Source organism: Nannobrachium achirus (genome assembly GCF_963921795.1).
Source record: "Nannobrachium achirus genome assembly, chromosome: 19".
NCBI classification, from domain to species: domain Eukaryota; kingdom Metazoa; phylum Chordata; class Actinopteri; order Myctophiformes; family Myctophidae; genus Nannobrachium; species Nannobrachium achirus.
In genome coordinates this window covers 33,152,872-33,165,545 of record NC_137826.1, presented here as the reverse complement: position 1 = coordinate 33,165,545, position 12,674 = coordinate 33,152,872, and the positions used below count along the sequence as shown (strand labels likewise).

The window sequence follows — 12,674 nt, the reverse complement described above, 5'->3', positions numbered from 1 at the left end:
GTGTCTAAACTAAGCTGAGGAACCACTAGAGAACCTGTATAAATCCTCTAAAGGCAGTGGTGCTATATACGTACTCTACGTACTGTAGCAGCACCTCAACCGCAAAGAACCAATGAAGAACCTATATTTCGTCACTGTCGGGCAAGTTTCAAATTTGTACAATTTAAGTCATTTTTTAAATGATACATACAAAACAAACGGTTTTGGACATACAAGGTTTCCACCTGACAACGAAGATTTACATTGTTTTGCATGCTGTTCCCGCTTATGAGTGCACGTGCATGTTTGTGTGTGTCAGATATGGTATGGCCACGGGGCGCCTCCTCGCTCACATGGTAGTTGAGTGAGATATAATGTAATATCCGCCTGTCGTTCTGTCCACGTCTGTCAGTCTGTCTGCCAACACGTTGCCCTCTCACTCAGTAACCCCTTGACTCCAGGAACATGGCCCACTTTTCAGACCTGCCTCACGTCGCTTTCTCCTCCTTCCCTTCCACTTGTATTCTTTTCTCCCCTCCTCCTGGGAGGCCTGTATCTGGGGCAGGGATGTACCGTGACTGGCGCCTTCGCCAGGGTCCAGACGAACCCCACAGCCCCATTGATATTCTCCCAGCGCTCTTATTGCGTGCCTATTTCAACTGTGACCTTTGTCTCCAACCCCCCTTCTCACGTGCACCATCTTTCTCTCCCCAGTTTGTCTCTTTACATTCTAAATCGGTGTTGGCTGAAACAGACAGGATCACGCGAACGCTCCGTCTCACGCCAAAGGAACTTCCTGAGTGTGCGAGGAGGGCCTGTAAAGTAAACGCTCCCGTACTCCTGTCTATTTCAGCCCCCTGCTGAACCCCTTCGGTCAACTGATGGTGGTTCGTTCAGCCGCAGCTGCTGAACTGGACTTATTAAGCCCAGTTTATACTTCATCATATGACGGTGTTGAGCGGTGCACATAGCTGATCTGGCAAGCTCACAGCGTTGAGAGCTGGTAGATCTTCTATTTTTGCCGCCAACAGCGTCTTAAGACATAAATCAGCATAAATCAAGAACTGCACTGGTGGAGGTACACTGACCCGTTGTGTATTTCTATGAATTAGTAATTTCCTCGTTCATCAGATTCAGTTTACCAGGTTTAGCCATTCCCCCTCCCCCTCCCCCTCTGCCTGCCTGCCTGTCTGTCTGTCTGTCTGTCTGCCACTGTTTTGCTGCTTCACCCACTCTTTGTTTCATCACAACACACACACACACACACACACACACACACACATACATACACACACATACTGTATACACAGGCCCGCACACACACACACAGACTGTACATACACAAACGCACACACCAAACGGCCGTCACCGCAGTGGGTGGTTCATCTTTATAAATATTGAAACGGTGGAACAGTCAGGGTTCCAGCTGAAAGCACCTTTCATTTCTTTCTTTTTTTGCCATGCCTTCGTCTCAAAATAATTGGCCCCTCTTTCTTTCTTTCTTTTTCTTTCTTTCTTTTTTCTACAACTGTAAGAAAGTCTGTGCAGCAGGGAGCCTTAATTGCTTCAGAAAGCCTGTCATATTGAAAAATTATGACTGTACTGTATGTCCAGAACCCTTTTTTGAGAACTTCTAAGGTCATCCCTCAACATCCTGTCATGATTTGAGATGTGTTTGTCTCGTGTGTGTTTATAAACACATTATAATCACATTCTGTTTTCTATTGCCAGTTCGAAGGTGGCTTTTGACTGAAAATTACCTGACAGTCACAGTGACGTTGATTTGACTGCATTGTCTGTCTCCGCTGCCAGGTACGACATCAAGTACGAGAAAGACGATTTCCTGCTCAGGATAAAGAAGGCGTCGGCCGGCGACCAGGGCACGTTCACCTGCCTGGCTGAGAACCGCGTGGGAAAAGCAGAGGCGTCAGCCTATCTGACTATCAGAGGTCAGCAGGGGCTTCAAGCTGGAGGGGCCTTAATTATTTTATATAGCTATTGAAAAATAGCAGATCTACAAGCTCACAGCGAGCTTGTAGATCTGCTATTTTTAATCTGCTAATTTAAATTTTTTCGTCATAGGCAGTAAAAGAGTTAACTACGGGCGGCAGTGGCTCAGGGGTAGAGTGGCCGGTAGAGCAGCCGGATAGAGAACCGCAAGGTTCCCCAGTTCGATTCCCTGGCCCGGGCTCCCCCAGAGTTAGTGTTGAGCAAAACACTGAACCGCTAACTGCTCCCTATGTGCTGGTTGGTTCCCTAGGAATGTGTGTTTATGTGAATGGGTGAATGTGATGCCCAATCTACAGTATGTAAAGCGCTTTGGAATAAAGCGCTATATTAATGCACCATTTACCATTTACAGTAACTACCAAAGCAGGTCCTAGAAGCCTGGACCAATCTTTCCTCTATTTCCTTTCTTGTGAGCGGTATTGTTCCCTTGCTGACGGCTTGGAGTTGGGTTCAGCTCTGCTTACAAGGGGATCATAACAGCATTACCCCTTCTGTTTGGTTCCAGTCTTATAGAATAGCCATAACCTAATCAGGTCACATGCAAGTTTATGGCCTATGGGGTGAGGGGGGATTCTTAAACCTGTCCTCTCAAATTAACACTCCATGACATAGTAATGCCACAGTCATAACCCTTTAAGCGCTCTGTGGTACACTCATTTATAGTTGATTCATGCGTCTTTGTGCTAGTGCCTAATAACAATAAGTATATATTTCTAATGGTTTGTGTGACAAATATGTCATTTGTGGCAATTTATGTCTTAGCCCAAATATTTCCCCACTCTGGATTTGCACGGGTCAAAGAGTTGCTTCATGTTTGCAAAGGTCAATTGTCTGTGACACCTTGATATCCAAACAGGGTCAAAGGTGTGAATGTGTTAATTGTGATTGTCGTGAAGCATCACAGTTCATGGATCACTGCTTCCTCTTCCCTTGCTGTTGCCAAGGTAATGCAATCCTTAAAGAATCACTTCACCCATTTTCAACCTTATATTAATGTTATTGGCCCTGAGTAGAATTTCTGTCTACTCACTCTGTGTGTCATTGGCAAGCTGTGGATGGTTCAGAAACCTGCCTGCCAATGACATCATCGATGGGGATTATAAGCTAATTGTAACTACCTGTACAGCCTATCTCTTCCTGGAGGGTTAGCATGTCCACACCCCTACTCTGAGACACAGAGTAAATAGGCTATACAGAAGATAGACATCTTAATAATATTAGTGATGACCAATTATATGAAGAAAAAAAAAGGGTAAAGTGGTCCTTTAAGCCCCATGCCATGCTATCACCTGCTTCAGTGACTGCGTCCCTCTCTCCTGTCCCACTAACCTCATGGACGGCAACGCAACACCGCCTCATTCATTTCTGATTTCCATGTCTTCTCTTCTTCTGTCCCTCTACTCCTCCTGTGTTGTCTATCTCACCCAAACCATTGTTCTGTCATCAGCTCGCCCTGTTGGTAAGTAAGAGCTGATACCATGGTGCATGCCTTGCTCACAGACACAGACTGTTACTGATATCACACGCACAACAGGGGTCATCGAAAATGTCAATCCTTGTACCACTGTTGTATATTTGATGTTTGTACAAAAGAAGCTGCTACTCTTATTATTGTACCACTTCATTGCCTTAAATGCTTCATTTGAAAATCAAATAAAAAAAAAAAAAAAAAAAAACAACAACAGGGGTCATCAACATGTCTGTACATGGACAAAAATGGAACTTTGACAAAAATAACCACCACAAGCCAGCATGGCATAGCGATGACCCCTTACACACACACACACACACACACACACACACACACACACACACACACACACACACACACACGCACACGCGCGCAGGCACTCTCACGTGTACACAAATTAAGTGTGATGAATGAACATTACACACACACACATGTTCATCCCACTAATATTGGCATTGTGCATCAACATCCTCCCTTCCTTCCCACCTTGGTATAGCTTTGCGTTGCAACAGTGGTTGAAGCGTTTCTGTTCACTCAACATGATCCAGACATTTTGATCCAGACGTGGTCGATATGCAAAACTCCTGAGTGTTGCAGAGCCCTGCTAATTAGTTGATTTAATTCATTGGGCTGAATGAATGTCTTGTGAATGAATATATGTCACGGTAAATGAATAGACCTTGACCCGATGCATGAAGCCTTTAGTTTGTAGCTCTAGAGTTTATTAGTTCCTTGTGAAATGCCACAATGGGCTGTTGTTGTATTGTGTGATGCCTGATTCATGTTTAGTTGTGCGTCGGTGTCACGTGCTGAGAATAGTCGATCTACAAGCTCTATTGAGCGTGTTATATAAGCTGTTTTCGTTGTGTGATACCTGTGTGCAGCTAATCATAATAATAGGTGGTACCGGTATGCACAGTAGTCATTTTGGAGAGAAGTTGGGTCTCTTCTCACTTCCTTCACAGGTGTTACCAATGATACTAAATGAAGGCTCTGTTCCATTCTGGTCAAACAGAGTCAGTGTGCTGATATTGTGCATGTTGGCTCACTGGAACCACTCGGCTACACCAGTTGGTCTGAAAATGTGGTCCAGGGATGCTCATGGTTCCTTGGGGGTTCTAAATGACCCCTTATAAGGTGTGTAACTCTGAGATTGTACAAATGGAACGAAATGGCCCGTAAGGGTCCATTTGGTTCTATTTGTACACTCTCAGAGTTATGGGGGGGTGGTCCTTGAAATAAAAGGTTTGAGAACCACAAATGCTTCATTAGTATCATTGGTAACACCTTTGAAGGAAGTGAGAAGAGACCCAAACTCTCTCCAATTATGGCTGGTGTGCATATAGCCTATTAATCATGATCATTTGACCTTTGACCTCAGAGGCCCCCCAGTTTGTGGTGCGACCACGGGACCAGATCGTTGCCCAGGGCCGTACAGCCTCCTTTCCTTGTGAGACCAAGGGCAAACCCCAGCCTACTGTCTTCTGGCAGAGAGAGGGCAGCCAGGTAAGAACACCTGTGTGTGTGTGTGTGTGTGTGTGCGTGCGTGCGCGTGTGTGCTTGTGCACGCTCTGTGTATGGATAGATACATAGGACCTGTGTGCCTGTTATTGATTGGTCAGGACCAATATTCCAATAAGCTACTGGACAAACAGTGCTGCTGTCCGTATTTGACAATCAACTCAAAATCAGGTGTTAGAATGCTGGCCACTCGGGTGTGTTAATCACATTAACCCTCTGCACACCCACTGAGGACGGTTAAGGATGTTTATTGCGACCGTAAGTTAGTATGTGAACGGTCACAGCATGTCCGTATGTGTATCTCTGCCTGTATCTCTGTCTGACACTGTGGTTCTATGCGTTTGTCGCTCTGACATCACTGTGATGTCAGGGGAACCACTCTTAACCCATTTAGACCTAAGTCCGCCTGGAAAAAAGCCTTAAAAACCTATGGCCGATTGGAAAAATACCCCTAAAACCTGAGATTTTATGGAAAACTTCACAGAGGTGTCAACGACTACTAAAACATTTATTTCTCAGCCTCTGTAGTAGCTAGAAACAAAATTTCAAAACTGTTTGATAGCTTACACCTTTGGCTTTCATGGGAAATTATTTGTCATGGTCCAGACCTTTATCATTTTTTTAAAAGAAATCTGCAAACTCAAAAATTGTAATAAATCTTATAAAACGTCTAATAAAAAGTACATTTCTCAGCCTATGTAGCTCATAGAAACATAATTAGCAAATATTTGAGACCTTACACCATAGGCCTTACACCATAGGCCACCACTTTGACAAGAAACAACAAGCACCAAAACTTTCTATTGACATATTTCAATTCTAGTTGTTAGCTCCATATAACGGTAAATCTGGCGAGCGACATTTGTCATTATTATTATATGTGCGTGCGTGTGTGTGTGTGCGCCTGTCTATGTGAATGAATGAACCATATTATCATAATCATTTTATAAGTGTTATTACCTCCAGATAGCTGCAAATCTGTTGTTCTGGAGTTTGGGGTTGACTAGCTGTTCGGCTAACGTGTTGGTCTCTGAAACTAGCCGTCTCAAAGTGTGTCCGTGAAAAGTAATCCAGTCCTCATGAAATCCATGAAACACTTCTTCATCATCGTCGTCGTTTTCGTTTTCAAACATATCACGTAACATATCACGTAACAGCGTCTTTCATTTCGCCGCTATGAGAAGCTGTTCTTGTGCGCACTGGGATTCTCCGACAAATAAAGTTATGCAAAGCCAAAAAAAAAAAATCCCAGAATGCTTTGCGGTAGTCAGGGAAGCATACGTCATCGCATACGTCATGTCAGATGTCATAGACATCATAGGACTTTCACATAACGAATAACTGAGTAAGCATGTTTGGGCTCTCACAGTATATCTCCATATACAGTACATGGATCTCCATATATGGGTACCAGGGGTCAGTGGCGCTGAAGGGCCTAGGAAAGTTAGACTGAGGTAGGGGGGCCCAAGGTGCCAGGGCCCTCGAAAAGTCTGGATTAAAACGTTTTTTCCCCCAATAATAATAATAATAAAAATTATCATTTGTGTCTAAAAACGTAAAATTACCGCTGGAATAAAACCAATGAGCGACTGTTGCATACAATTTAAATAATTGAGGATCTCTATATTGTATACTCACCCCTTACAAAGCTAAAATGGTTTCTCCTGCTATCACGTTGTTTTGAGACCTACAGTAGTTTTGCGGTTTGTGCGTCCGCCTGCATCATGTTATGGTTGTGAAACTTAGGTGTGCTCTAGACAGTTATGATCATCTGAAGTAAATGGAAAAGTCTTTTCATTGGCCCTGCACATAAGATCAACTCTCACGTTCTGTTCGCCCCACCCTCCCCGGTCCTGAGTGTAGATCAGCTTCAGCACACAACACGCATTGAACAGACAGGGAGAAAAGAAAAAAAAGAAAAAAAAAAGACTGCAACCGTAAGATCAACTCTCACTTCTGTTCTCCCCACCCTCCCCCGGCTTCTTGAGCACACAACAGGCATTGAACAGAGACAGGGAGAGCGAGAGAGAGAGAAAAAAAATGACAAAACGTAATGTAGAGCGGCATGTTTGATTACCGTAAACTGAGAGTGAGAGGAGAGCCATGACTGTCTGTTACACTCAAGGAAACAGCTGATGTCTGTGGGTAAGCATGCAACAGAAAATATTCTCCCCTCTTCCTTCTTCCTTCTTTATCCAACAACATTAAGCAATAAGCATGGATAACGTTTTAAGCATAAACACAAGTGATTCGAACGAAACACCTGTTTGCTAAGTTCTGGAAGGAAGCACTCCCAAACTAGTGACATGATCAGTTGATCACGTTATGAATCTGTAATGTAGGTTCCCAAATCAAAGTGAAAAATTGTTTGGTTTGTTGCAACAATGACTAGTTATCTAAAGTATGGTAATAGTGTCAAGTAGTGTGAGGATTAATGTCAGAGTGTTTGTGTTTGAGCGCCTCTGTGCTACCTCTTCCAGAGAGAGATGGAGACACTAGAAACTCTGCTGGAGAGACAAGACAAACTGCTGGATGTCCCTAGTAATAACAATAATTGTATAATATCCCATCATCTATCTAGTAGTCACATGATTATGTCATATAAAAATAACAATCTAGGCATCACAATATTATTGTTTCAGTCAGTCACAGTATTATTGTTTTGTGAACTCCCAAAATGTTCACAGGATCTTGCTGTAGATTAAACACACTGACTGACTTTGCTGTTAAAACAATGTATGTGCATGTATATGCATACACACAGTACACACAAGAATGTCCTGTTATGTAGCCTATATGATCTAGCCTGTTATACAGTAGATATATTCTCAGATCATTATAGCCAACCCGTGTTTTCCATACTTTAGCTAACTAGACAAAGTTCTGATTGCATGCAGACTCATTTTTGCATGTAGGCTAATCATGTTCATACTTCACCCATTCTTAATAGTCCTATACTGCTTCTTTGTTTCTCCTATTCTACTTCCTATGTATAGCCTACCGTATGTGCTTCATAGCAGCATTTGCTTGAGCACTGCTGCTATTGATTAGTGATTGTATATTCTGCACAACACCTGCACATATTTAAGCTGCTACTAAAAATGGTAGTGTTTTATTGTTATACTGTTTTATATTGGCTTGGGAGGCTGGGCTCAAGTCAGAGTTCTGGTGTCTCATTCACTTGCTGGTGATGATGATGTTCTGCACTTTTTATTTCATGGGACTGTTGTGGATTATACTGTATTAACAATACAGTAGCTGTATCTGAGTGTGCATGTAATGTATGATTATGTGTAGTGATCATGGTTAGATCAAGCTAGAATTCCTGGACTTTGTTTGATTGATTGATTAGTTTATTAGAAGTTTGCATATAGGAAAATTTAGTGTCATGACAACGTGATCACTTCATGTATCTGTCTCATCACATTGAAAGTCAGATAAAACACAGTACTTTGCATAGAATATCATTAATAACAAAAGGGAATAATACAAAAGAAACAAAAAGATGTTGGAAGAGGTCTTTGGAAATTGGTAGGCCTACATATTATTTTCATTGAGTTCTGATCAGTCCACAATGCATGATGGCAATCATGCTTTGCTGACTGATCAAAACACAATGAAAATATGATACATACACACCATTGTAGTAAAAAAGAAAAAAAAAACAGTTCAAAGTGTTCCCGGTTGGCCGGTTCTCCGCTTGCGTGGTGGGGCCCATACAGATTTCTGTCCTAGGGGCCCAGAATTTGGTGCTACGCCCCTGCCAGGGGTCTCCATATATGGGTAACTGCTGTACGGTAAATCACTGGCCAGATGGCCATGTTGCACTGAGGGGTCTTACTATTTAAAACATAATGATTGAAGGAGGAGGGGAGGGGATGTAGCGGTTCCGGGAGGGTCGCTGACCCAGGAGTCTTTGGTGTGAAACATAGAGGCTTCTGTGTGGTTTGGGCTGGGTATAAGTAGTAGTGCCTGTAGGTTAGTGTGTAGGGTGGAATAAAGGGTTCTCTGCCTCCTGAACGTCTGTTGTCCCAACTCCATTCAAATGCACTTCTGAATCTGAACATGCCTCTGAACTTGCTCCGCTCTTTTTTTCACTCTTTCGACAAAAAATAGCCAATTTATGAGCTTGTAAATATGCAGTTTTTTGGCAACTGTTCCCCCCAGAATAGCGATGCTCAGGAGATTCAAGTCATTAATATATTTACAAACTGAAGATTATTTCAAGTTTCTATTATTATTATAAAAAATGTGTCCATGAAAATCACTGCAACCAGAATCGATTAATTTGCTCTGGCCCTCCTGACCGTGTTCATTAAAATTGCACACACTACCCTACAATATTAAAGCTATACTGTGTAAGTTGCTCAACTAGTGGTAAGAGCAAACCGCGGTCGCGTCCGCGTCTTTCGGACGTTTTTTCACCGCGTCTGCCTCCACCTCGCCGAGATCTATCTTTAGATGGGTCCCTGGTTCCTGTGCGTTCAGGCATTCCGGAGAAACTGACTCCTTCACCCAAGTATGTTGTTGTTATGTTGAGGCAAGCTACTTCCTGAGAAGTCAGCAAGATGCGCCTGTGATTGGCCGGTAGTGTACCATGTGTTTATGATCGGCGATATGATTGGCCAACGTATACACATGATGCAGATGACGTCATTTTGCCGCGAAATTCTCCCCCCCTCACGGCTCATAGAAAACATATAAAGAGAAGGCTTTAGAAGCTGAAATTAACGGAGTGGGGGTTCTAAAACTTTAGCGATTTAACAGTTAGGACACTTTTAAGATTTGTTGAAACAACTCAGTGAAATTGACTCTCTTGGTAGCTGCAGCTACAAGACAAGTACACTGTCTATAACCCATAACCCAGAGAGACAGGCTGTCTCTGTGTGTCAGTTGATGCTCTATATCCCATAAGCCGGAGGGACTGGCACAGTGAAATTGTCTAGGTAATAGTTTAGATACCATAAGCCAGGGGGACGATTGCATTGTAATTGGCCAGCACAACTGCTGGGGTGGATGTTGGTGCAGACCCGTTGGAAGAGAGGGTGAGCTTTGATCTCACCGAGACATGGTTCATGCATGGAGTTTGCTTCACAAACACTGATGAATGGGGTTCAATGATGGGACTACAGAGGGATGCCCTCGGTAGGAAAGTTGGACTGAGTTACCAGGGCCCAAGGTGGAGGGGCCCTATAGTTTAGCTATTGAAAAATAGCAGATATACAAGCTCACAGCGCGGCACCGAGTGCCGCGCTGCGAGCTTGCTGCGAGCTTGTAGATCTGCTATTTTTGAAAAGTCGTAAAAATGTTTGCAAATCTTTGAATATGTATTTTTTAAGCGAACATTTGTATTAAACTCAAATTTTGCTTCCGGGGAGGGGTCCCTGGAACTAAATATTTTGAGATGGGGGTCTAGCTGTGGCCAAATACATATCATCTTGGGGGTCCTTCACATGAAAACGTTTGAGCACCACTGACTTAGAAACATAAGTTTCTTGCACACATTTTCACGATTTTTCAAAAATAGCAGATCTACAAGCTCGCAGCGCGGCACTCGGTGCCGGGCTGTGAGCTTGTATATCTGCTATTTTTCAATAGTTATGGGGGGGCCCGCAGTGAATCCTTGTACCCAGGGCCCAGAATTTGGTGTGACGCCCCTGGATGCCCTCTTGCAGGCGTTAAATTGAATAATTTCAATATGAATATTCTCTGTTTACGAGGGAAGTCTGTGGGAATGTCGTAACTACACTGACCAAACTTCTAAGGTGTAGCAGCTGGCAATGTCTATTGATTGGTGGGACTCACTTTTACCAAGGAAATGGAGTGTGCTTGTGAGTTTCTGCTACCAAGATCCCAGGGGGATGACCATACATCATCATCGGAAATCATTACAAGTCAATACAATATTTTACAACACTATACTGACAATATAACACTATATAATACTAAAGGTTATATTTAAGAAGAAGCAAGCTAAACTACTGTTAGGTAAGAAGCGTTGGATGTGTGTGTGTGTGTGTGTGTATGTGTGTGTGCCTCACTGCCTCCCTCCCCTATTTGTCGTACAGACATAACTACAGCGGGAACTAAACTAACCCTGCCTTCATTGATTTAATTGAGTTATGAAAGATGGCCAGTGAGCTGACTAAACGGATTGAGCCAAAGGGGCGGCAGAACACGGTTCTGTGCCACAGACTGATAATGAAGCGCTCATCAATCATAAATCTGCACGACTCTGACCAACCAATTCACTTCAGCAGAAACAACATTCATTTGCTGCATTAGAGTCATTAGACATAATGGGAGCAGACTAATGGCATTTTCAGCCCGTCCGTTTGTCTGCTTGAAGCACTCTGTGGTCTAGGTCAGTGGTTCTCAACCTTTTGTTGAGCTCTGGACCACTGGCATATTTCCAATTATCCTCAAGGATATACCCCAGCTCCCCACAACAATAATATTACTGTATATATAGGCATATTCAGAACACATAGAACAATCACTTCTATTTAATTACTTTAATTATTAACATTTAATATTAATATGGACACATTCCCATTAGAGATGTGCCAATTGATCAGTGAGTGATCGCGACCGGCCGATAATGCCTCTATCAGCTTTGATCGGTATCGGCTTTGCCGATCTACAAGCTAGAGCAGCTATTTTCACAATATTTATCTGTGGGACTGAATGTAACCTCAGCTTCAACTCCTACAAGTTGAATTGGATACTGAAGGACATCAGCCTGCAATCTCCTAATGTTTATACTTCTTTTCAAATCTTTTTTATTGAAACACAGTGTTGCATATAAGGCAGGTATGCGTAGTGATGATACCCCAAATCCCATTTCCATCACAGTAATTGTTTGCACAACATAGCATGTGATCTGAGGCTATCAAATAGAACAAACTCTAGTACAGGGGAAAAAAAAAATACCCTGCCCATAAAAGGTAATAAAAGAAAAACATTTTCTCCCCTCTGTATTCCCAATTTAGTATTAAGGCCAATTCCCCAAACCCTAGTGCTCTATGCTAGATCCGTCCCTGCTGATCCCCATAGTAGTCATTGGGAGGGTAAAGACAACAACAGGTCTCCTCCGGTACCCGAGCCGTCATGCCACCATCTTCTTTTCACCTGACATTGAGGAGTATCACCGGGGGGGCGTAACGCATGTGGAGGTACACGCTATCCCCCAAAGTTCCACCCCCTAATGTTTATACTTAATATACAATGTCAATGTTTTGTAAGAAGAATCATTAAATATATAAATGCTGCTACAGTAACACAATAAATTAAAGAATTTATGTATTTGATGCTGTGATCGGGAATATCGGCAGATACTGATTCCAGTTGATCAGTGATCGGTATCGGCCCCAAAAATCACAATCGGAGCATCTCTAATTCACATAAAGTGTTTTGATCTAGCAGAACGTTCAGAGTGATCATTTATCTCCTCTACCATTTTTTCAAATCGAGGATTGAGAATCGCTTGCGGTGTCATTTATTAAAGCCTGGAACTATAGAACATAAACTAAACATAGTACTGTGTGATTATTCTTTAGAATCAGGAAGCAGAATTTGAAGTATAATGTTTTGTATTAAACTATTCTAATCTGCATTCTGTAACAGTCACTTGATAGACCTCAAGATAGTATCTGAAGCACAGCGCTTTCAAATATTTGCAACCCTTCATTTG

At 42.7% G+C, this 12,674-nt stretch overlaps 1 protein-coding gene across 1 annotated transcript in view; it reads left to right on the top strand.

Annotated features, from left to right (window-relative positions):
- Positions 1-12,674, top strand: part of LOC308304781 (roundabout homolog 2-like) — a gene marked incomplete at its 3' end in the record, with an annotated part of 136,384 nt that overhangs the window by 72,372 nt on the left and 51,338 nt on the right. The window contains exons 6-8 of the mRNA XM_080749411.1: positions 1,792-1,928; positions 3,437-3,448; positions 4,842-4,966. Of these exons, the coding sequence (XP_080605537.1) occupies positions 1,792-1,928; positions 3,437-3,448; positions 4,842-4,966 (274 nt within the window). The remainder of the gene's footprint in view (positions 1-1,791; positions 1,929-3,436; positions 3,449-4,841; positions 4,967-12,674) is intronic.